This window comes from Rhodnius prolixus, unplaced genomic scaffold, assembly GCF_049639745.1.
Source record: "Rhodnius prolixus isolate KJV_2025 unplaced genomic scaffold, Rpr scaffold_1, whole genome shotgun sequence".
NCBI lineage: Eukaryota > Metazoa > Arthropoda > Insecta > Hemiptera > Reduviidae > Rhodnius > Rhodnius prolixus.
In genome coordinates, this window is record NW_027411581.1 from 14,326,910 (window position 1) to 14,352,719 (window position 25,810).

Here is a 25,810-nt window from a genome sequence, read left to right on the forward strand (position 1 = left end):
TATCCTCCTTGTAACACTCGCTAATAGAAGTTTTCTACCATCTCACTTATTCCCAACCATAACAAATCTCACACTTAAAGGGAATTAAAATCCCCTTGGGAATTTACTCCCAAGCTTTTTCGAATCTTTGTTAGTCAAAACAAGGATCCTTTCTACCATCAATTCCAAAAACACCTTCCCTTTCCACCAATATATGATTTATTTATATAGAGAAGTAGATTAATAAATAATTTCATGTTGTGTTAAAGAAGTTGAGAAAGAATCAGTTCCGGAATTATTCTCATTATGACATTGTAGTTACAATTCTTAATTATTATAAATAATCCTGAAATGGATCATTATAAAAAAAGGATTAAAAGCTCGAACTGTTTAAGCTAAAGACGACAATATCAGGAAGATGTTGAAAGAAATGGAACAATTGAACGCAGATGTATCAACATTATCACAAATGGCCGAACTGGTGACAACTTTGCATTGCCCGCATTCGCAATTAGAAGAGAACATACGTGAAATGTTATCAGCCTTGAATAAGCAATTAGTAGATAGGCATGCAGCAGATTCTCAATTATCATTTCTAGAATTAATGATTAATACATCGTAAGTATAAATGGCTTCAGAATTTTCTATTTTTTAAAAAAAAATTAAGTTAAATTAATATGTGAGTAAATCGTGATAATTCCCTTAATAAGAGCATTAATTAAGTTCCTTAAATAGCTAATAATAAGGATTCAAGTATTTGAATTTGAATGCAATGAAAGGGTGCAAAATTATTGAAATGTTACATATTCTAATTGAATTTTCAGTCTTTAAAAATGTCTATAATTGATGTATTGCCCCTTTAGGGAAAACATATTCACAACTTATAATCTTCGGATGGTAATTTTCTCAAAGTGAATTCAATTGAATTGCTATGTAAATCACTTTGACTTTTATAAATTACAGGACTTTAAAAATGTTAAGATCATTACAAATTTTATGTTAATACACTACCCAAGCATTGCAACCGTAACCAGTAAATTTGATTCAAGAATGGAATAATTCTTGCGCTATTTTATGACGTAAGACTCCAGTAAACTGGATAAAAATGAAAAGGGCATCTTATAACTTGTTAGCTGTAACAAGAGTATACTACCCGAAATCAGTTTTGTGCACTGAGTAGGTCCTGAACACCAATTACCACAGATGCCATCAAGCCATAATTTCAAACATAGTATTGGAAAATGAGTTTATGGTATATATTTATGGCAAGGTACTGAAATAATCCAAATTTAAACATCTGGTTATTAAAAAAAAAAGGAGCTCTTACTGCCCAGGGAAACCTTGTATAGCGAGAAAGAAAAGTGCCTGAAAACTGTAGCTTTGTGATTGTGCACATATTAATTTCTTTTTCCTTATCCTTATATCGATCAAAAAATTAAAATTTACTACTTTTTACTTTTCAGAGGAGGGCAGGAAAATATTGCCTTGACGTTTTCAAAACCAGAAAAAAGAACTAGTTGGGAAGAGCAATTTAACGAAGCAAAACAGAGGTTAGGTATGTGAAGCATATTTAACCTTCTATGGTATTTAGAAACTAGTTGAAGATATTAAAAGACCTAATTATTACTTTATATTACTCACATATGGAAAAAAATATCACTTTTACTTTTTATTAGTTCTTATCGTTTTCGTTTCATCTGTGAGCAAAGACTATAAGTTTTGACTTTATCCGTCATAGCATGCATGTTTATTATATTCCTGGCCGATTCCGTACTTTTATCCATTATCTGAGATAAATTAATCAGATCGGGGTAGAGATTTCGACATGTTTCCATCTCGTATTACACTAGTCAGCAAGTACGACGTATGAAATCTTTGATGCACTGGTGTTCTATCCGTATTTTCTATATTTCTTTGTGAACTTTCGGATGAAAGGAAAATCCACCATTATTTTATTTTCTAAATATTTAATCATTAAGTGAACTCCTTGTAAAAACAGCTTCAACGTGTGGCAGAAGGATGATTCCGGAATTAGTTTCGGCTGTACCCATTAGAAAGACTAGAGCTGGATTACAATTTACATGTGCAGCACCTACCTTTGGACCTGGACCTAGAGACGTTTGGGTTTGTAATAGTGATGGATATGTAGGGCAAGTATGCATATTGTCCTTACATCCAGAGCCGACTGTTACTTCTTGCAATGGAGTATGTAACGCAAGAATATTATGTATTGCGCCGGTCCCAGGGTAAATCTCTATTTATAATTGCTTAAGTATTTGTTTTTATGTGTGTTCATGCGGCTGTTATAAATAATTGGCCTTGTGTGTTCAAATTCAGTCAGTCATCAAACGAAGTACCAGCATGCGTAAACTGTAACAGTGGCATCAGTATTTCAGTTGAAGATACTGATGAAAGTGGTGCGAATATTCATTTGGACAGGTATGCTTAAGTTACAAATTTTTCTCTAAGACTGATAATATTCCCCAGTTATTAAAAAACAACTGTTCCTAAATCGCAGATTTTATGCATGATACCTATTAGGGCAAGGTGAAAAATTCTCGGCTGTGCACAGAGATGGTATTGGTTATCAATGAAATTTTGGTTTATTGGTGAACATATCGCACTAAATTAAGTAAGTGTTCTACATGATCTGTCGAATAGGTTTTTTGTGGCTTTTTAAAAAGTAGCTGTGTCGAGAGTAATTTGTTAAAAGGTATAAACTGGAATATCGTTGCTCCATAAAATTCTTCTTTTTTGTCTGTTTTCCAATCAAAAAATTCATCCAACTTGGTGAGGGTTAATTTTTTTTTTTTTTAAATTTTCAAGTGAAGAATGGCAACTATTTAAACTTAGTCGAACTACTCTTGAAGGTAATCTGTGCAATACGGCGCAAAACTGTAAGCTTCGATGTAAACATTGAGAGGGTGTACCGTACTGCATTGCCTATCGGCGATTAAAGATATATAAGACAGCTGAACGAGTTGCCAATCAGAAGAAAGGGTACTTTTCAGTTTATATCAAGCGTTAAATATGAGAAAGCTTTCTGACACATGATATTATGCGCATCAACAAAATAGTCATTCGCTACCAGGTCGAGTTCTTTTCACCTTGAGTTATTATTTAATTTACTTATATTAATTGACAAAAAAGGTTAAGGTTAATTTAATCATGAATTTAATCAAGTTTGTGCCATGTTTCCTTTTTCATCATTTTCAGTAGTAGTTCTTCAAGTGAAGAAGAGGAGAGAGAAGATGAATGTGACTCACATGTTGTACCTGAAGGCAATGTTGCTGGCACTATGTGGCTTGGCACCGAGGATGGATGTATTCATGTATATAATTGTAACGATAACATAAGAACAAAGAAAAATAAAGTTAAAATTCAACATAATGCTCCGGTGCATACAATTATGTTAGTTTTCATTTTTGTTATAATAATTAATTGACTGTTTAATCATTAATTTTTATTAAATACGTTTTAACTTCTTTTCTTTTCTTTTTTTCTTCAGATATCTGGAAAATCGAGTTTTTGTAGCATTAGCAAATGGCGATGTGACAGTGTATTTAAGAGAACCAAGTACGTTCCATTTTTTAAAATTATTATTATATATACATTTTAATGTATTCATTGGTTTGTTATCCTAAATTTGTTTAGGTGGAAATTGGAATACCAATGATGCAATGACGGTAACCGTGGGCTCCTCAGTAATGCCAGTTACAAAAATGGTACCAATCTCTGGAAGGCTTTGGTGCAGTTGTCACACTTCAATCAAAATCTTGAACACTACTTCTTTCCTCGTTGAGGTATGCAAATTAAACTTTTTTGTAAACCTTCTCTCATCCTCCGTAAGAGAAAGGGTTATAGTGAACATGTATAATTTTAAAGTTGACTGTCTTTTTAATGAAATTGCAAATTATAAGAAAATTGTATTATGTGTTTGATCATATCTTTGAGTGTTCCCATAAATTTTTATTTTATTTTTTTAAAGCACTCTTTTGTTGTAAGCGGAGAAAGTAATCGAAGTATCACATCTATAGCTGTGTCTGGTTTGTCAGTCTGGATATCGCTTCATAATTCTTCGACAATTCGTCTTTTTCATGGCACAACCTATGAATGGCTTGGAGAAGTGAATGTTGCACCCGCAGTTACTAAAATGTTAGCAAGTAAGTCTGCAAATACATTGCAAACAAGATTAGTCAGTTTAAATTTATAATTTTCTAATCAAAAAAGTTAGATATTTTTAACATTTAAAAATATATTTAGAGAATTAAGTATTTCTTTTTAAACAATAGTATGTTCTGATGGTTCTGATTTGGTGTCATTAATGATTTGTTTGTTTGTTAATTGATTGGTCTGGCAAGGAATTTACCTCAGTTAAAAGTTTATATATGTTTATTATTAATTTAGTAGATGTATTCGGAATAGCCATTATTATATATACATTTTAATATTTCAGTTTTTATTCGATCTCAACTTTCGAAATTTTTGAATTTGAAAATAGATGCACATCGAAAATTTAGCAATTTTAACTTAACAAGAAAATCGTGTGAGATTTCATTTTATATATTTACCTGCTTTTATAAGTTAGATAACAAATTAAATGTTCTCCACAAATTAAAATTTCTTTTTGTTTAAAACATTGCATTTTTGTTTTTGTTTTGTTTAGGTTCGGATGACATTATAAGACAACATAAAGCAGCGTGTTTAAGAGTAACGTCCCTTTTAGCCTGTAAAGATCTTCTATGGATTGGAACTAGCGCAGGGGTGATTCTAACTATGCCTCTACCTCAAATTTCAGCTACGACTGCGAAGCTTTCAAGCAATCTTAGCGTTACAGGTATTCTCACCCCAATTAATTTTTTGATAATTAAATTAGAAGTTTTTTTTGTTTAACGCAAAAGACACATTGAAAGACTGGTGCTAGATGTAAGCACCAGTAGTCTTGCAAAGAAATCGGATAAAAATCCCATTATTTGATAAAACTCTTTACACCTCCACCATTGAGGCCTCCTTTTATAGATTTGTATTATATACATTTATGATCAATCTATGCATCACCTTTTTTTTTTTTTTAGAAGTAGAAGGTAATAGCCCTAGCAGTAGGTTGTAAAGTACTCGGTGTTGTGGGTTAAGGACTGCAAGAAGTTAGGCCCAAGAACATCTTTGGACCGATACTTAAGAAGACAGCCTTTTTATGTCACCAACATTTATGTTCATAGTACTGGGTTAGAAAAGAGCGTCTAGGTACCCAGACAAAGTTCTAAGCCTTAATCTTTCCATTCGTAAACAACTACCTATTACGTTTACGAGTGTCTCTTAAACCTACAAAAATTTGTCCAAAAGAATGAAGAAATCCTGGAAAAGCATTTAGGTTTTGCTCTTTGCTGCTGAGATACAGTTTTTCTAGGACTGGGATTATTTACAAATATTTTCTTATATTTTATTTCTAGGGGTACCACATGGACACACCGGTCATGTAAGATTTTTGACAACAGTAGATATATCAGTGACACAATCGGTTGAAAGGCGGCGTCATTCCACTTATCACAATAAACAAGATACTGGTAAACTTCTAGTCATATCGGGCGGCGATGGTTATGAAGATTTTAGATCGGCTGGTCTATCAGAGGTTGCAGGAAGAGAAGATTCAACCAATCACTTATTATTGTGGAATGTATAATACCTAAGAATTTTAATGCTATGTAGTTTTTTGTCTTCAGTATTTATATATACATTTATAACTTTGTATATAATCCTGCTTGTTATACAACTCCCATATTGGGATTTGTTTGCTAATTTTTTAAAGTTTAGATACATGAAGTGTATACTTTTAAAAATTGTTCCTATTCTGTGTATATAAATAATTAAATTGAAATCTATAGAAAATAGATGAAAAATGAAAACAAAATGAGCTTTTTCTATATTTTATAATGTACATAAAAAATGCTTAATATGTAAATCAAATTTTAATTTATTTGTAATTATGAAAATTGCCTAAAATATGTGCCATCAATAAATCTCATTACCTTAATTTTTTCAAAAAAAAATTAGCAAAATTTTGCTCAAACAATTTTTTCTTCTCTTAAAAGTTTTTAAAAAAATTATTAAATTCAAATAGTTTAGATCAAATTCCTTTTTTAAAAGACTCCACATACTTGTATATCTATGCATACGTATATTGTTTGTAAATTTTAATTGTAAAAATTGTAATTTATGTATTATTCAATTTGAAAAATATCCGCTATTGTTTTTCCTTTCCCTCTCCAATTTTAACTGTTTTTCCGTGGGTTTCCGATAATTCTAAAAAAACTGTTTAAATGATAAATAATACATCTATTTATTTATTATATAAGAAAGAAGATTTTTAATGTTCGTTATGCATTAAATGATACAACTGAGTATTTGTGATTTTTTAAAGTAAAACTTAATATCTAGTAATTTAAATTTGTATAGGAATAATGTTAATAAAAGTAAGAGAACATATATTTTGCTTCTAATTTAACAAATACTAGTTTTGATGTACATTTTTATCTCCTTAAATAAACTTACACTGGTTGTACTAATTGTTAAATTTTTTTATGTATTTGTCGACGATCTCTAATTTGTTTTAATGGACATTCATGCTCTCGAGTTTACTGAATTCGTAAATATATTTTTTAGACATATGTTCGATATAGCTTTACTAAAAATCGCCGAGAGTGCAAATGTAATATTTAAACTTGATGTTTTTGTCAGATTGATCATACGAAAATACCTCTGTACAGAATCTGTATTTTTATTTTATTTTTTTTGTTTTACAAGAGTTTCAATACAAACTTCACATTTATAAAAGCTTACAAGGTTCTGAAAGTTCCCCGAAGCTTGTCCTGTAGCTTTTAACACATTCTTTACACGTGTACTCCGAAGAAATACATTAGCAACTTCTTGTAAAAATGAAGCGAAAAAGTGCAACCGCTCGAAAGGGTAATGTACGTCGCCAAAGAACTTGGCTTTAAGATCTAACGTTTATAAGCGGCAGTTTAGTAAGAAAAAATAAACTGAATAGTCTGTTAAATGTATTTTACTTGATATCAACTCAATTTCCTTGTTAAATTTTAAGTATTTCCTTTAAAAAACCATCACATGAATTTAATGTACGGTTTCGTGTCCTACATATTATACAGAAGGGTTAAATGTGTTGCTAAAATTCCGAATTTTAACAAGTGTGCATCGGTGTCATTACAGGTCAGTTATTGAAAAAGCGACATGGGTTCTAGGGTTCTAGATGGAGGAGCCAGGATATCTAGAATATATATATATATGATTTCGTTTTACTTTTGCAAGTAGATTATTATTAACTAAGGCATCAATAAAATTGCCAGAAATTTTGGTGATTGCAGAAGATATTTTATAATACACAATGAAGTTTATTTATTATTTTAAATATACAAGAAGATATGTAAAGTAATAAATTATCATCAGGTTTACTATAGGAATTTTTTACGTTTCATTAAAAAAACAACTAATATTTACATAATAACACAACTTAATAATGAACATAAATTACTCTTAGTCATTAGTAGAACAAATGAAGAATGAGACCATAAAATTAAATTGCTTTTTCAATTAAGCAATTCCGACTTACTAGAAATGTCAGAATCTGAAATAGATTTCTGTAAATGTACAATATAGGGCATTTTTGATTTAATTAAAGCTTCGGGTAATTGATGAGCTATTTGGTCAATTTTATCTTGTATATTCGTTTTCTGTTCTTCATTTAATACTTTCAACAACTTGGTTCCTAGAATGCGCACCTGAAATCATTATTTTTTACATTTTATTGAATGAAGCAATAAACCAAAAAGTTGCCTTTAGGCCGGTCCTATTAATATCTTCCAACATATTTATTATTAAACTGGGAGTTATTGGTAATAACTTATCACCAATAAGTTCCATTAGGTATAAAAGGAGAGAACGTCGTACTGATGTTTGTGTGAGGTTTGATCACACAACTCATAAAAAATAAAAAATTGCATGAAGTAAAAATTTGGTATTACATTTAATAATCACTATTATATTGGTATTACATTTACCACCATCGAACCCGACAATAACTTATGTACAAAATTAGCCATTAGGTGTCCGTTTTTCTGAACCGATTTTTCAGTATTATAATTTTTTTCGAAAACTTCACACAATTTTTTTATTTCAAATAGGTATGTCTTAAAACATTTATTTGGAATATTCCCCCAGGAGAATTCATATAAGGCGCTTTAAAAGCAGAGTCCTACCTTCCTAACTACTATTACAAAGTAACATTTAGCATCATCCGGAAAAAATAGGGGATTACTTTACTTTATTAAGGAATCAAATAATTAAGAAAATGTGTCAGCAAATGTGGTTTGAGATAAGTGAAGTAGAAATCTCTACACTAGACTGATGTATTATCTACCTCTGTTGATGGATAAAAGCCCTTAACCGTTTAGGGATACAAAAAACATGTGTGCTACGTCATATAAAATCACATCTTCAACAAGTAATAAAGTCCGTAGTTAAAGAAAATCAGTCGTCCAGAACCACTGCTTTGCTAAATAGAATTTTCATTAATATTTAAAAAACAAAACTTAAAAAATTTAAATTAAACTAAATGGTTTCTATGATTTCCTTCAAACTTCGTAGAGTACACACTACTTACATGTATAATTGTATGTACTTCTACGTAGGTCTATAACGTTTATTTGAAATATTTTTCAACGAAACTTTATATATGCGGGGTTTTCTAAGATGAAATGAAGTTAAACTCTTCTTTAAAAGACCGTGACGTTATATTGGATATACTAATAAACACTCATTATATTGAAATACTATAATACAAAATAAAATGTTTATCAAAAATTCGGTGTTGAAAGAATATCAGCCATCAGAAAGTACTACTGAACCGACCTGCTTTCTCGGATTTTCTGTTAATTTTTTTAGACATGAATGTAAAGATTTTATTTAAACTTCGGCATAACGTAAGTTTTGGCATATTAAATTGGTTTTGAACTTTTTAAAAAAAAAAAATATTGATTTTATTGGGGGATTCAGAACATGCTTTAAGGTCACATCTTTCTTCAACAGTATCATTTTATTATAGTGAACCTGAATAACAATGAACTCTACTATAATGTAATACTACTATACTCGTACTATATTTGGTGCAAAAGTTTCAAGAAAATTTAATAACAAAGTGACTGTGAGTAGCGGTGGCCCCGGGCCACCGTTTACTACTAATAATTCAAATAAGTTAGACATTGATAATGGAAGTGTCGGTGACAATACTACAAGACGGACATGTGAGAATGGAAGTAAGAATATGGAAGTAGAAGTAACACCTCATTCAACCACTACAGCACCTAATGAAGCTATGGTACGAGGCAATAAAAGAGGGGGGGGATGCTGTATCGAGTAGCGTAAATAAGGTTCATGTCCATGAAATCAGAACTAATAATAAAAATCAACCTCCTAGCAAATCAGATTACATTGATAAGGCCACGAAAAATCGGTATCGTAATTCTGACAAGTCCATACGTAGTAAATTTGGAAGGAAATAAAGGCAATTTGGGTAAGTTACATAGGATGGCTCTGGGTAAGTGGCTGTTTAAGTCATCTAGTACATATAAAGATGAAATAGTTGATATTTCAGTAGCGGGTCAAAATAGAATGAAAGTGACCACACGTTCACCACAGGCTGCCAATGATTTATTAAATCTTGAAATTCTCAAGGAAAGAGAAATAATTGCATACATTCCCAATTACAGAGATCAATGTACTGGCGTAATCAGGGATGTCGATGTTGAGTTAGAGGACAATGAAATGTTTACGTTTCAGACACTCTGAAGAACTGTGTAGAAGCAAAATGAGATGCGAGCATTGCACGCAAAATCATAATGTCAGGGAATGTCCCCTAGCCGAGGCGACATTGCCAGTGTGTATTCACTGTAACGGTGAACACAGATCTACGTTCCGGGACTGTCCCGTTAAAATAATGCAAAATAATGAAATTAAAAATAAAATACTAAATAAAAGTTCTTTTGCCATGGCAACTAAAAATAAATTTGATGTACTGAGTGTGAGTGAATTTCCAGAATTACCTGAAGTTAGTCCGACAACTTCATCGCTAAGAAAACCTCCAAAAATAGCGAATAAAACTAGACACGTTAATAATGAAATGTTGTCAAAACAGTTTCGTGATTCAATGAGGTCAAAAACCTTGTATGATGACAGCCCAATAGTTTCCCGTATCAGTGGCGAAGAAATAAAACAGTCAGCTAGTAAGATGCACAGAATAACTATGCAAGGGACACAGAGTGTTCCGACAGACAGACCATCAATAGGAAACACTCAAGACAGTGGTGTAAAGTATTTTGTTCACTTAATTCAGAAAATAAATATGTGCATGACAACAACAACGAAATAATTAAGGTCATCACGTCTAACTTAGAAGAAATTCTGGCTAAATATATTAATAATTGTAATATTATTACAAAAGCTCCTCAATTAATACAAGCTAAAATCTCAATTCACGAGCATGAATTGCAAAGGGGAGATAATACCGCACAAGACAATCCGTAACGTTAAGACCAACGTCAACCGATCAAAATACCCCTGAAACTTGGTTAAAGATGACGGACAATTTCAGCATCTCTGGATACGAACATTGTGAGAGCCGACGGATACATAAAACTAAATCCAATAAGTGGACAACACTTTTTGAAACTTGGAAGCAACCAACCATGATTTGTGGTGACAGGAATGCTCGTCATTCTAGCTGAGGAGGGGGGAAACAAAAAAAAGGAAAAAATGTTAAAAATTTTACAGCTAAATATTAGATCTCTCGCTGCTAATAGGAATTATCTGGAATCATTTCTTAGACTGAACAAAATTGACTTGGCGTTACTTTCTGAAACTTGGCTTAAAAAATCACAATTATTTACTATTTCTTGTTATACTATTGTAAGAGCGGACAGAAATGATGGCTATGGAGGCGCGGGCATTGTGATAAAAAATAACATACAGTATCAAATAATTAACTTCCCTTCAAAATTTAATAACAATGCGATGCAAGTTTGTGGTATTGTGTGCAAAGTAATAAATTTAGAGATGAGTATCCTATCAATTTATTGTGCACCTGGCCATAAATTAAATACTGACTTCTGGACATCCCTCATCAGAACAATTAAACCTCCTTTGTTGATGTGTGGGGATTTGAACTCATATCACACTAGCTTCGGATGCTCTTACGATAATTTTGAAGGTCGAAACTTAATAGATGCCGTAGACATTGAGAATCTCTGTATTCTAAATGATGGGACTCCCACTCTTATACGGAGACATGACAGACGTCCTTCCGCAGTTGATCTATCCGTTGGTACTCCATCTCTCATACCTAGGATTGAATGGAGGGTCGTGGATGAGCCGTTCGGGTCGGACCATGTGGGCATCCTCATGTCAATAGATAAACAAGTTCAGCCTGACCATCATCCACCTCATAACAGTAGAAAATGGAACCTGAAATCTGCTCAGTGGGACAAGTACACTCTCTTATCGGATCAGCTGCTCTCTCAGATGCCTACCTCTCAAGATCCTTGCCTTAATTATGATCACTTTGTGGCATGTATTAATGGTGCGGCCGAAATCTGTATCGCCAAGTTCAAACCTTATCTAGGGCGCAAAGCTAAACATCCTCCCAAACCTTGGTGGGATGAGGAATGCGATAAAGCCAGAAAATACAATATAGATGCATTCAAACAGTATAAATTGCCTCCCAGTCTGTCAAATTTCATAAACTGTAAACGAGCCTCTACTTTATGTAGGAAAATATATAGAGAAAAAAGGAGAATGAAATGGGCGGAGTTTTGCAACTCCTTCAATAGAAATACACCAGTCGAGGATCTGGAGTGGGGTGAGAGCTCTCAGGCATGGATATGTCGGTCGCAAAATCTCTTCAGACAACTGGGTTCCTGAATTCTTGAACTCCTTCTCTCCTGAAATAGTACCAAATCAAGATCAAATTCCTGATACATCCTTCGGCTCCCACAAACTTAATGATCCATTTTCCTACAATGAACTCATCCTTGCCCTTAAAACAAATTCAAATACCTCCCCGGGTGAGGACAACATCCACTACCCAATGCTGACTAATCTGTCATCCAATGGTAAAAAAGTTCTGCTGAGAGTGCTAAATGATGTTTGGGTTCAGGAGAAACGCATAGATGTCTGGAGCAATCAAATAGTTGTGCCGTTATTAAAACCCAACAAAGATCCTTCCCTACACGATTCCTATCGTCCCATTGCTTTATCCTCCTGCATAGGTAAAACCTTTGAACGCCTTATTAAAGCCAGATTAGAGTGGTAGGTAGAGGCAAACAGAAAAGTCCCTCAATATCAGAATGGCTTCAGGAAGAAGCGGTGCACTCTTGATGCCTTAGCTGGCTTTGTGTCCGACATATACGGCTGCTTCTCTGACAACAAGTATATGATGGTAGCGAATATCGACTTAAAAAACGCCTATAATTCTGTCTGTATCTCCGTGCTCATAAATGAAATGGTTAATATGGGCATACCATCTAGAATTATCAGACACACTCATAACCTTCTCTCCTTCCACTCCATTAAAATCCGGTATAACGGCAAAATATATGGTCCTCGTGTAACGCACTTGGGATTGCCGCAAGGGGCGGTGCTCAGTCCCTTGCTTTTTAACATCTATACGGCCGATCTTAAGGCAGCAGTAGGCACGGATGTTTCTGTATCTCAGTATGCTGATGACATAATCCTGTACAGTCAAGAGCTAACGCTAGACGAAAGTTTGAGAAAACTAAGCTGTGCATGTTGTTGTTCAGCCGGTGGTGCTCAGACATGGGTCTCACACTGTCTGAGAATAAAAGTAGCGTGACTGTGTTCACTAGGCACAGAAAATACTCTATCCCATCCTCGATATCGCTAGGTGGCTATCAACTACGAGTTGGGCCCATCATGAGGACGCTAGGTATGGCAATAGATAACAAACTGTTATGGAGACAGCAAATTGAATAGTTGGTTAAGGGATGTGAACAGTCGCTAAACATACTGAGATGCATCAACCGTCTGAACTACGGAGCCGATATCAAAACATCGCTAATGCTCTACAGACAATTAATTCTTTCGAGAATAGACTATGGTTGTTTCCTCTACGGGGAGGCTGCAAATAATCACTTGGTGAAAATAGAAAGAATTCAGTACAAAGCGCTGAGGTCCTGCTTAAGGGCTCTCAAATCCACTCCTATCAACACCCTTTTAGTAGAGGCCCGTGACTTCCCTCAAATATAAGAAGGAAGCTGTTAGCTTCCCGCTTCATTGTAGACAGACTGAGAATCAAAAATCATCCAGTAACGCGCAGAATCAGTCACATAGCTACTCGAGTCTTCACAGAAAGATACTGGTTTAAAAGGAAAAGTCCAATACTAGTAGAAGTTTTCTGTGACTTGTCGCACTTCTCAGACCCCTTAAATCACCTTGAACTCCTTCCTAGGTATCATTTTGACTATACTACACTGATTCAAAACTATAGTTCGCATATCTCCGTCAACTTCTACCAATACGACCCTGATCTTCCCAATGCAGTAAATAATTCTTACCTCCTGTCCGAACTCGAGAACAAATTCCCTCACTTTAATTATTTCTATACCGATGGCTCTAAAAGTAGTGACGGAGTTGGATGTGCAATTTATGATTCCCAGTTAGATTCCTGTTTTCAGTATAAACTCAATAATTTAGCCTCAGTTTTTACTGCAGAATTAGTAGCCATCAATAAATCCTTAGCTTATTTACTGTCATCGACTGTCCAGCACGCCGTTATTTTGAGTGATAGCAAAGGTGTGCTCCAAAAATTACAAAACCCAGGCAGAGACCCCTCTTTCCTGATTATAGATTCCTTAAACTTGCTGAACCAACTGATTAGGAATGGTAAGTCAGTATATCTGATATGGGTGAGAGGCCATTACGGGCTGGCCGGCAATGAGAAGGCTGACGCTGCGGCGAAAGAAGCCACTCGATTGCGGGAGCCTACCATTAATTCACTTTCTCCCTCAGACATAAAAAGCTATTACAAAAAAATAAGTTATAAAAAATGGGAAGAAAGTTACTCCATATCAAAAAATCTAAAGGGTAAATTCTATTCATCCATTCAACCTTCCATTCCGGTAAAACCGTGGTTCCATCAATACAGAAGGTAGAGGATTCTACAGCACGATCTGCAGGCTAAGATTTAATCATAATTATTCACCACTTCATTTGGCGGGTATCGGAATTCACATAAATTCTACATGACCTTGTGATTCCGAATCGATAGCTGATGCCAATCATATAATCTTAGCCTGAGGCAAATATACCAACGGCAGGGATCAGCTGTGGAAGGCAGTACTGAAGACAGACTGCCCTCTACCAGCCGATTTACACTGACGCACCATACAGACAACATCTACCGAGAACTATACAACTACATCCGAACAAACAAAATAACAATATAAAAGAAATAAATTATATCCCCTCGTAACACCTTTCAAGGTGTACGTTTCAACACATACTAAATCCGACTGTTCAACTTTAAATTAATACGCAAGTACACGTTACCAATGGCTAATTTGCATGGTACAATAAGGCCAAAAAAAAAAAAAAAGTTCGGTAAGAGAAAGTCCAATAAGTGTTCAGTTTAATTTAAAATTATTATTAGTTATATACCTGGCAATAATGCAAAAAATTTGTAAGCGTATGGCCAAGACACGAAGGATTCTGGATCATAAAAGGAAGTTGAAATAAAATAAGAATACAGTCAGCCAGTATAAAGAATACCGATAAAGTTGTCACAGTCAAATCTTTCTTATCCTGTGGTGCTTCTGTGCATCCGATTTCTTCCCATTCTGAGAGTATTAACTGCGGCAAAACCTGTAACAACAGAAAAATTTTGCTAGTTAAAAAAGTGCTGACTCAATTTTATTTAAATATCACTGTTCATTAAAATCATATTAGGATCTTCAGCCCAGGCAGCATGAGGTTTTTGTCTAGAAAAGTGGTTGAAAATGTTTACAAAAGAAAAACAGAGGTCAGTCAATAAATACAAGTTGTAGATGAATCTGTATATAAAATATACATTATTCTTTATGTTCTTTTTAAACCAGAGGATTTTCATTTCAGGTTTAGGTGAAATTCCTTGCAAAAGATTTTGCATTCGATACTTTCAAACACGCAAGTCACTGTGGTTTCATTATCCGTACAGCGTAAACCTGGATTTGAGGATGAGCTCTCTGGTTTATTCTTTTACCAGTCGGAATTCATCAGAAGGGTAAGAATAGTAAGGTGAAGAAGATTTAATAATAAACTTCTTCAATGCATGGTTCTTATTAGGTGGCGGGTAGTGCTGAATGGGCGACCCTCAGTTCGAGTCCAGCTGAAGATACTTGTGATAAATTGTTAATAGTTAAGCATAACCTACCGTTCTCTCCGTCATTGACACCTAATTTGATATTGGCGGAAGTCAGTACAACATAAATGATTACTTTACTTTATTTACAAGTACTTTTTCGTGGATACTTGTAACATGGAGGAAACCTATGTATAAACCATGACAGCAGTGTACAATTTTTTTTTAGACTGAAAATACTTCGGCTCACCTTCAGGTAATTTTAGATCTCACACATTCAAATAATTTTCTGCTTCTTTTAACAAATATGTTTATAACTTTTAAAAGCCTGATGTTCAAAAGGTAAGATATTCGCCCAAATGCGTGTGCTGAAATTAAATGTGGTCTTCGTTGAATTTTTAAAATACGGCTTTTGATTTTACTCAGAGAAATCTCTCATAAAAAAGTTTTTTTATAATTTGATCATCGAAAATTTTGTAAAGATTAGGCAGCTAGACCAAAGTGACATCCAAAATGGAGTTGAAAATGGCGTAATGTCTCCTGAACATGTTTGTAACACTGACTAGTTGCTAGAAAATCATTTTCCGTAAAAAGGAACGCACTTGTTATGTTGATGTATGTGCGACACAGGTCTCCTTCTGGGACCCTCATCATTTTAGTTTCGGTCTCTTTATTCTTTTTTATCCCTCACTATAGCACTGAGGAGCCACCGAAGAACCAAACCAACTTAGATCGTGTTCCTCAGTTATTTTTGTAGCAATATAATAACTAAAATTCGTTCTTAGCCTTACTTGTTTTTGCCTCTTTTGGTCTACTTTTTGTTTTCCTTAAATATATCATCTCTGGAGCTGCGATTAAGTTTTCTTGTAGGCGTGCTAAATTCCGAAAAGGCATGTACGCACTGGCGAGAAAGTCTTTTTACAGAAAAACATTTTGTTTTTTTCGTTGAATACCAGTGATTCAAAAAGCATCTCACCAGAACGTTTCATAATTTTGTTGACATCCTTATCCGCTCACCCTCTCTCTCTCTCTCTCTATATATATATAAATATATATATTAGAGTATAAGAATATGTAGAATATATATACATATGTACAATTTAATCCGAATGAGCCAGATATTAACTACCTCGTTACTAACATTACAAACATTAACAGTTATAAATTAAAAAAACAAATCAATGATTTTTGTTGTTACCTTAACAACAGCTGAAACTATGGCAAACCTCTGTTTTTGATCTAACGAAGAAAGAGCTGATTCTTTTCCTAGTCCGTATAGGTAACAGTAAACAGTTGGATCATCTCTGTTGACGGGAGGCTCCTTGCCCCATTTACACCAAAGTTGGGACATATACCTACAAGTTAAAGGTGACAAACAAGACGCCACTCCACGCACCCACTTTACCTCATTATCTAAAAAAACATAAACTTAAAGTAATGTTCTCTATGAAATATATGTTCGTTAATAAGAAAAATATCCATCTCCTAACCTTCTTCATAGTTTTTATCTAGAAGAAATCGGTCAATAAGAGAAGTTAAAAGCTTAGAACTGGCCGATGTAAAGTGTACTGCTTTCATAGTGAAAGATGTAATTTTAGGCCTTAATCTGTTCATGGATTTTGCAATAAGTACCACCAAGGCCATGGAACTGTAATCTTCTATTTGTGTTAATGCCTTAAAAAAAAATACAGCTGAAATTATCCAAAAACAAAACCATTAAATATATATATTCTTATATATATATATAAGAATATGAAATAAATATTAACCATTATAATTTCCTGGTAAAATATCGAGCACTGCAATTCTTTCTCCAATAAGCTAGACTCGAACAGAGGAACTACGTGGTCGTTCAACAATTTTTTCCCATCCAACAGTGATTTCTGGCATAATGATGTTACCTACAGTAAATATATATATTTTCAATTCCATTCGAGATTTATAACTCAACTCCACCAAAGGGTAAAGCATGTAATAGTTTTGTTGTAAAAGCAGTAGTACACGATTTTTGAGGAGTTTGAGGTGAGAAGCAGGCAAAATTCAAGAGAAAAATGAGAACATATACTCCTCTTCAATGATCTTTGATAAAAGAAATTTTAAAAGCGATTTGGCGTCAAGAAGTTCAAAACACAAGTCCGTAGTTTAGCACCAGGGGTGCTTACCTATGACCTCGTGAACCTCCACGTTGGCTGTTAACCATATTTTACTTTTCTGTAAATTTCTCGAAAATGTCCCTAGCCTTTTTTGTATTCTGAATTACATTTCTTGCAGTCATTCAACTTTTATTTTTGAACTTTCCTGGTAAAATATTGTATTTTAGGCCTTTAATGGTAAAGAGGTGGGAGAAATTTTTTCCTCTAGCTTCTATCAATTCAATGCAATATTTATTACAAATTTAACATTAGCACAGCATAATGAGAATTAAAAAGCGAAGCTAATTCTCCAGTTTCAGAATGATTATTATTAGATCCATTTTCAATATTGCGTGACTTTTTCTAAGACCAATAGAGTAGATATCTTTAAATTACTAACACTCCTATAAAAAAAAAACACTATGATGAAACTTTTTTTAAAAAGAAACGTCAAGAAAGGAAGTATAAACGCAACTCACGTATATGGTTTAAAAGAATAGTTTTGTTACAGTGAAGCCTACAAAATTCAATACAAATGATAAATTCGTAGAAATGATAAATACATAAATAAATACATGATTACATATTTTTTATTAATCCTTTGCTAGATATATATTTATTATCATCTTTATTATCTTTATTGTTATGTTATTAGATGTCGTTAGACATTTTGCCCTCCTAATAAATGGTAATGCAATAATTAAATAACTATGAATTTGATTATAGTTGAAACTTACAGTACGCAAACAAGTTTCTCTCTGCTGATCGGAATCTCCTTTACTTATTGAAGTTATAAGTGATACCGTCTGGGTTAAACCTACTGTTGTACCACGATAGCTGATATTGAATACTGGTTTAATATATTGCAACATCTCAACTATTAGATCAGATTTCTGTTTACTGGTTAGACACTCACGCAAACAAATGGACAATAAAACTTCAGAATTTTCAAAAGCCAAGCATAGTGTGTCTTTGTATACCTGAAAATCCGAGAACACATTAATAATCAATATTAAACTTTGGAGAATAGTTTATTTATTTTTTAATTTATTAAACACAAAAATGTACATACTTCTGGACTTCTATTGCTATCAGACACAATCTTATTAAGCAAACCAATCACAGATGATTCAAAATTATCAGAAGTTAAAATATTCGTTTGACCATACTCCTCTGAAAATCGTTCTAACAGTTGCATTTGGTCATTTAGTGAAACAGCCCTAAGGCAACTGTAGGGGACAAAAGTAAAAATGTTGATATAAGAGATATTCAATTAAAGGAATTAATTAAATAATTAATAATTAAAGAGGGTATATAAAGTGGGAAATTGCATTTCAGCCAGAAACAATTGAGTTTAGGATTTCAGAACTGTCGTTATTTAAATAAAAATCACATCAAGCCTTTTTTTTTTTAGGCGCTGGCCAACAAGTTCTCATGAGTGTGTTCATATGGCAGGAATTAGCTGCTCTTCTTATCATGCCGTTACTAGGCTGGAATGTCTACAAGCTAAATTAGACCCGATGTGGAGGACGGACCACTCGGGCGCACTGGCTCCATAAATCTGACAAACTAACCTAACCTAAACTTTGTCGCATCATACTCCATTGAAAATTGTTCCAAACACTTGCATTTGGTGAGTTAAACAACAAAGTATTACTTTCAGTAATTTAATTAAGAATAAATAAATTAAGGTGGTTGCCGACACTTGGTCAAGGCGTACATCACATCTCTTTGAGGTCCAGCCGGTGACTGGCTTCTGGTCTCGACCCGCACCAAGTTAAGTGCCCATGACGACTCAATCTAATCTTTTTACAATGCTAAAATGCTCCAAAAACAACTCTACACAAGGTGGACAGTATATATTTATATAATATGTATATACAGCCTCAGAGTAGGACAGGCAATATCTTATCTGGTTTCATTGCGAGATCTGTGATCTCGTTTAAGAAGTGGGGAATACTTAAACTTGCAAAAAAGGGGAGATTAATGCTATCGTATTAACATGGGATCGGCAAAATAGGGCAGTCTTGGCTGGTGCCAAAAAAACCTGGAAACATCCCACAACCAATCTAATTTCAAGTATGTACTATGAAAATATTTTGCAATGTCTACTTAGAAACAAAACTCTAAAAAAAAATCCATTTTTTTTATTTTGAATTTCAAGAAAATTGTTGGAGCCACTTTTTAGAAAAATCGAATTTGAACTGCATGTCGAAGCGCTACTAAATGGACCATGGAGAGGATGGTGGAGGAAGGGAGGGAGGGATTCTATTATAGTACAATCCCTTAAGAACAACGAAATAATTAACATATTTTTATAAAGCAAATGAAAATAATTAAGCAAAACTGATTCGCCTATATAAGGTGAAAAAAAAAAAAAAAATGATGTTACCTCTAAAAGACTGCATTCAATAATTATTATTCAATGGAGTTTTGAATGAAACAATTGTTATTTTATGGTTTAAAGATAGAGGCAACTTTCCAGAAAAAAATCTTGGTCACAAAAAAAGAAGCGATCGTTTGCAAAAACCACGTTTTTTCAAAAAATCAGAGGAGCTAAAGAGTAAATTTTCAGTAAAGATCTAAATTTAAAATATTCTTATTTCAAATGCAAATAATTTAAAAAATTGTAAATAATTAAAACACAATTTTTACCTAAAAACTGTTTCTCTAATTAGTGCGAGATCAGTTTGCATTATAGAATTTGAAGATATATACTGCACTGCTTTATTTAATAGGAGTTGACATGTGTCTTGATCTATTAATCTGGCATTGTCTATTACCACTTTCATGTAAGGAGCACTTTCGAAAATCCCTCTTTCTATCAAACCTCGCAACCATTTTATCTAAAAATAGTTTCATACAAATGTCATTAGGCTATTCAATTCTACTTTGAATGGGAAACTCATAATATTATTCTTATATAGTTTTACATAAAATAAATCCTTACTTGTGTTCTTTTGGGGTTCAGGATATTGATAACCAATGTATTCGGATCAGCTGCAGCCACTTCTTCATCTTCAGTTATTGGTCTAAGAGCTATACTTTCCAAAGCCATATCTAGCGATCGCAGTCCACTTATATAATCATAAAGGTTAGCAATGGATCTTATCTAAGGAAATTGCAAAGTACCCGCTTAAAAGTTCAGTTTTTATACAGGGTGACCAGAGTTATATGCTCCACCCACTTTTTTTTTTAACTGCGGGAAATTTCGAAAAAATAAAAAACACGTATTTAATCATTTTTAGTCTAGTTTATTTTCAGTGATTGACCCATTTTTTTAAACCCCTGTATCTCGAGATACAGCATCCAACTTTGTTTTTTCAAATGGAACGTTATATTTTTTTTTTGCATATTTTCATAGTATTTGAGCTCCTTAAAAAAAAACAAAAAATTTTTTTTTGAAATCGGTTAGGTAATTTCAATCTACAGTTTGAGAAAGCATCTGCAATTATTATTATTTCGTATAAGGAACAATGCCCTACGCATATCTCAGCCCCTCTGAATTTATAAATTTAGTTTTTCCCAAAGAATAATAACAGCACGGTAGCACAAAAATCCAGTTCCAGAGATAAACCACCAAGATTTACACGATTTGTCCCGATAAATCCGCTGTTCCTATCAAGAAGAAAGCTCTTTCAGTCCCCTAAAACGTTCCAGCACCAATCTATAAAAAAGTGCACCAGATTTTGGTGCCTCATGTCGCCTGATAATCCGAACGGAAACTAACCCTTTTTTCCAAGAAGTAACGAATCCGCGCATCTGAAATACAACAAAGCATGCATAAACCTCGGACTGAAAAACAGTAGTCCACTTTCCAAGAGGCATAACAAAGTGACTTCCATTGTCAAAATATCCCGCAGCTCCAGACCTTATATCCATTCAGGAACCATTTTTGTAACAGCTAAAATAATTGTCAAATATCCAATCTTTCAAAAGAAAATCCACAACACAGTGATCTTTGCTAGCATAATAAAGTTACTACCTTTCCTTTGGTTATTATATGTACATCATTTGGAACACAGAAAACCCTAATAATTTCAAAGTAGAGACAAAGTTAGAGATACATGGATTATTTCATTAATAAAACAATGTAAACAGATAAAAGATTAGGAATAAGTTAATTATTTAACTTCATCCTTGGACAGGAGAATCGATACTTATCTATCTTTCAAGTTTCACGGACTACTATTTCAAAGAACAAAAGATTACAGGGGAAGACAATACATATCGGATGTGAAAGAAGAAATAATTAAAAAAAGATATCTTAATCGCTAATCACAATAACTTACAGCTTCACGACATGTATAAGCAGCCTCCCTGACAGATGTCTGCAATGTTTTTCCAGTAGCAGGATCTGGTAAATCTATTTCACACCAAGACATATACATATTTACGTTGATCTTCTTAATAGATTCCACTGTCTTGGTAGCTATAACACCAAGACAATGTCTACCCCAATTGGTTTCGCTTGTAGCATTTGGCCACTTCGTATAATCGAACTCTAACGTAAAGCAATAAATCTCTGGTTGAGTTGCGATAGGTTCAGCCATAAACCTATATATATATATATAAATAAATAAAAAATATATTAATACCTCTCATTAATAACATAAGCTACTATTATTATGCTCAATCTTGAAGATTAATTTACCTTACACAAAATTCTGTGAGTTGTAAATACATCCTATTAACGTATCCCCAATACTGATTTCTTACTTCTTTTTTATGTTCCATCTGATCAACAATGACTTGAAAATCAAATTTTAATAAATTTAAAAGATATTTAACTATCTTTTGCCGCCTATATTTGCAGTCACATACAATAATTTTCTTGTAAAGATTCTCATACATAGAATGAAAAAATTGAACTGCCTTACTGGAATCCAGCAAATCTAAATTCAATTCTATAAATCTCAGAACATCAGTAATTAAAAATTCTGGACAATAAAGTAACGTTTCGCCTAAAAATTCATGCCAGTCCAACTGTACAACTAAATTAAAGTAGAGGTAATCACTTATTTTCGGTATGGCGCCAATTATATGGCAAAAATTGCGATCATTTTCAATAAATGTACAGGAATAGAAAGATGAATTTAACAAAAATAACAAATGTACTTTTCTTTTGTATTCTTTGGGCAGATTTAATTCCTTAAGAGCATTTTTAATCATTTTCAAAGCTTCTGAACATTCTTCGGGCATTCCTGTAACAAGCAATCGACTCATAGATTAAATTATACACCATTTTAAATGATATACAATTATCCAATAAATAATATGCTTTAAAAGTAAATAAAAATATACTCAATTTATTCAATTTAAAAGTTAAACCATACGAACAAATTTCAACCTTCCAAATTGAACATAAAATGGGGTTTTGTGAGACGCTGTTTTAGACAACAGCGTTAAAGGTTGGGTGAGTAAAAATTTAAGAGCTAATGGAGGGCAGTGTCAGATGTTATTCAGCTGGACTTGGTTGCAGAAAATAAACAAAGGTAGTTCTGTGGCTTTTGGGGTCTGACTACGATACTTGAGGCTCAAATAATTTGTGCAATTGAATGCTTGTTGGAGGAGTGCAGCGAGTTTATAAAGAAGAGAGTATCTTTTCGAAGTCATGCTGCACTCAAGGCTTTGAACAACTCATGTGAATTAGAGGGAGACTGAAGGAGTAGACAACAGTCAGCAAGAAGAGCCGTGAGAAGCTCTTCTACTGAAGTGCATTACTGGGTAGCGCAAGTAGGCAAAAACTTTATTCTTTTAGTATAAAGGAATCAACAACTTCGGTGGCTTTACTTTACATATGGTTGGCCTTTTTATCACAACGTATGCAGGGCAGTCAATCCTGAGTGCAAGAACTATGATGAAGAGGTTGTGCAAACGATATCACTAAGTTTGATGAGTTTGCCTATTATGTTAATACTAGGATTATTGAATTCCGGAGAGGCACACTATTAAGGAAATGGTTGGGAGATTTGGAGTTCAGTGATATTATAATCAATCCTGGAGATTACTTTTTAGAGTCCTTTACGATCCTTTATTAGGAGAGGCACAGGGGGACATGAGAATCATTAGGCTCAAGTCTCGGGCCGCTCCGTCATTCCCATATAAATAATAATCTGAATATTTTATCCATGGTTTTGGTGCAGTTAGTAATAATGTAATAAAATATTACCCTAAAGATCTTAAAAATTTAAATTTCTCTATTTCATATAAATTAGGATCACCATATTTTTATATTTCACTACTTTCAACTCATTTTCCTTATCTAAATATGCTTAAGGCTAATACATATGAAAGCATAAACGAAGTAAAAACAGTTGAACTACCAAAACAATAACTCAAGATGAATAAACGCTTAATTGTTTAAGAAGACTCGATCTAATCAGATTATTAGAGTAGTAAGAAAAGAGGTGGAATATCGTAATTAACTTACCCTTGATAATATCAACAAGTTTAAAATTCAACGATTTCTGAGCACTCAGCAATCTCCCTTGAATTGCTGTAAAAATGTTGTCAAATTCCATTTTTATTCTATTGCAAAAAATAGATGTTTTTAACTTGCTTTTTCTAATCCTAAATGTCTAAGTTTATTTCTAATATATTTCAAAACAAATTTAATGAATGAAAAAATATACTTCTGTTAAACTTTTAAAAAAACAAGACTCAAATAATTAAATTAAAGGTAAGTAACCTTCTTCTTATTCCCGCTGCAATTTCAATAAGTAGCGCTAACTGCGTATTTGTTACTACAAATAAAATTGTCATATATTTGATTTTTTAAAATAATATAATATATAGTAACAATATTTTTTTCGTAAATTTTCTCTCTATGATAATGAAAAGTTTTATTGTAATTTTTTTTAATGAAGTGAGTAAAAGCAATGCTATGAGTTGAGTTGTTTTTATACGAATAGGTTAGGCCATTCTTCCATGTGTGAAGTTTGTTCTTTCGCGGTGTGATTGTTGTCGTATAAGTACTTTCTAAAAACTTATTCATAATATTAAACCATGGGTCGGATGCATGCACCTGGGTAAGGATTTTATGTTCAAATTTATGAACAAAATTGCTTTTAGAGTTGTTTTATTTTTCTTAGAATGATTATAAAGTTAACCTAGTAAACATGTAAAAATGTGATAGTTGACTTAGTGAATTAAAGTTTTCCGAATCTTTGATGTTTCCTTATTGAATAAATAATAAATTATGAAAAGTTAACCAATGTTTCTCTTTCCAGTAAGGGTATATCCCAATCTGCTTTGCCATATCGTCGAAGTGTTCCGACATGGTTAAAACTGTCTGCTGAAGATGTTAAAGAACAGATCTTTAAACTGGCCAAGAAAGGCCTGACTCCATCTCAGATTGGTAAGACAAATTCTTATGTTTATAATGACTGTAAAGGAATGTTCATACTCCAGATTTCATGTTATTTTTAGGTGTAATTTTAAGGGATTCACATGGAGTAGCTCAAGTGAGATTTGTTACTGGAAATAAAATATTAAGAATAATGAAAGCAATGGGCTTAGCTCCGGATCTCCCTGAAGATCTTTACTTTTTGATAAAAAAGGCAGTAGCTATCAGGAAACATTTAGAAAGGAACAGGTACCTCAAATTGATCCAGTTACTTATTCTCCTGTCTTGAATCCAAGTACTAAGTAAAAATGTTCATAATTTCATCTAGGAAAGACAAGGATTCCAAATTCAGACTTATCCTGGTTGAATCAAGAATTCATAGGTTGGCTAGATATTACAAAACAAGAGGAACTTTAGCACCCAACTGGAAGTACGAGTCAAGTACAGCGTCTGCTCTTGTTGCTTAAATGTATTTTAAATCTTGAAACGTTTCAATAAAGCAAAAAGTTCTTTTACATAAGAATTATCTTTTATTTTTAGTATTTTACTGTCTTAAACATTCTTTTCTTTTTAACAGGTTACCCTAAAAATTATTTCTGAAATATGCGTATTTCAAAAATCTGCAAAGAAAATTCATTTACTTCTATTTTGATATTTTTTATTAAAGATCTTCCATTGTGTAAAAGATTCTCACAAAGGAGAGGTACTTTTAAAGGTGCCACGACAGTTGAGCGGTTAGATATTTGGCCTGCGATGCAAGCTTGTGATACTGGGAGATTTTCGGGTGATCGGCATCTGGATTTTATTTAATATGCTGACAAAAAGTAATTTATAATGCAAATGAGTGGATATTCCACTTCAGCCCACGACTCATGGTCAGTTAGCAGCCTAAAAGTTAAAATGAACAATTATGTGCTATAAAGGTTGAAAGAA

The 25,810-nt window shown here is 33.3% G+C and overlaps 3 protein-coding genes across 6 annotated transcripts in view; 2 read left to right on the plus strand and 1 right to left on the minus strand.

The window, feature by feature from the left end:
- The window catches only part of LOC141455275 (rho guanine nucleotide exchange factor 17), a 58,255-nt gene extending 51,222 nt beyond the window's left edge, over positions 1-7,033 (plus strand). For 2 of the 4 annotated variants that reach the window (XM_074130194.1, XM_074130200.1), the window contains 10 exons: positions 375-597; positions 1,443-1,534; positions 1,979-2,225; positions 2,317-2,418; positions 3,196-3,390; positions 3,488-3,555; positions 3,634-3,782; positions 3,968-4,142; positions 4,646-4,816; positions 5,430-7,033. In XM_074130194.1, coding sequence (XP_073986295.1) covers positions 375-597; positions 1,443-1,534; positions 1,979-2,225; positions 2,317-2,418; positions 3,196-3,390; positions 3,488-3,555; positions 3,634-3,782; positions 3,968-4,142; positions 4,646-4,816; positions 5,430-5,659 — 1,652 coding nt within the window. In that variant the 3' untranslated portion in view covers positions 5,660-7,033. The remainder of the gene's footprint in view (positions 1-374; positions 598-1,442; positions 1,535-1,978; positions 2,226-2,316; positions 2,419-3,195; positions 3,391-3,487; positions 3,556-3,633; positions 3,783-3,967; positions 4,143-4,645; positions 4,817-5,429) is intronic. The other 2 variants (XM_074130201.1, XM_074130207.1) reach the window with 2 other exon arrangements.
- Positions 6,739-24,260, minus strand: LOC141455355 (uncharacterized). Its single transcript, XM_074130348.1, has 12 exons — positions 23,963-24,260; positions 22,184-22,733; positions 21,822-22,086; positions 20,480-20,641; positions 20,185-20,375; positions 18,602-18,758; positions 18,267-18,509; positions 17,167-17,298; positions 16,888-17,071; positions 16,596-16,810; positions 14,719-14,922; positions 6,739-7,772 (listed from the first exon to the last, which is right to left on the minus strand). The coding sequence occupies exons 1-12, from the start codon at positions 24,051-24,053 to the stop codon at positions 7,581-7,583; spliced, it is 2,586 nt and encodes an 861-aa protein (XP_073986449.1). The 5' UTR covers positions 24,054-24,260; the 3' UTR covers positions 6,739-7,580.
- A 140-nt stretch (positions 24,261-24,400) lies between these two features.
- On the plus strand, positions 24,401-25,400 carry RpS13 (ribosomal protein S13). Its single transcript, XM_074130615.1, has 4 exons — positions 24,401-24,560; positions 24,762-24,889; positions 24,961-25,126; positions 25,206-25,400. The coding sequence occupies exons 1-4, from the start codon at positions 24,538-24,540 to the stop codon at positions 25,342-25,344; spliced, it is 456 nt and encodes a 151-aa protein (XP_073986716.1). The 5' UTR covers positions 24,401-24,537; the 3' UTR covers positions 25,345-25,400.
- The last annotated feature ends 410 nt before the right edge of the window (positions 25,401-25,810 follow it).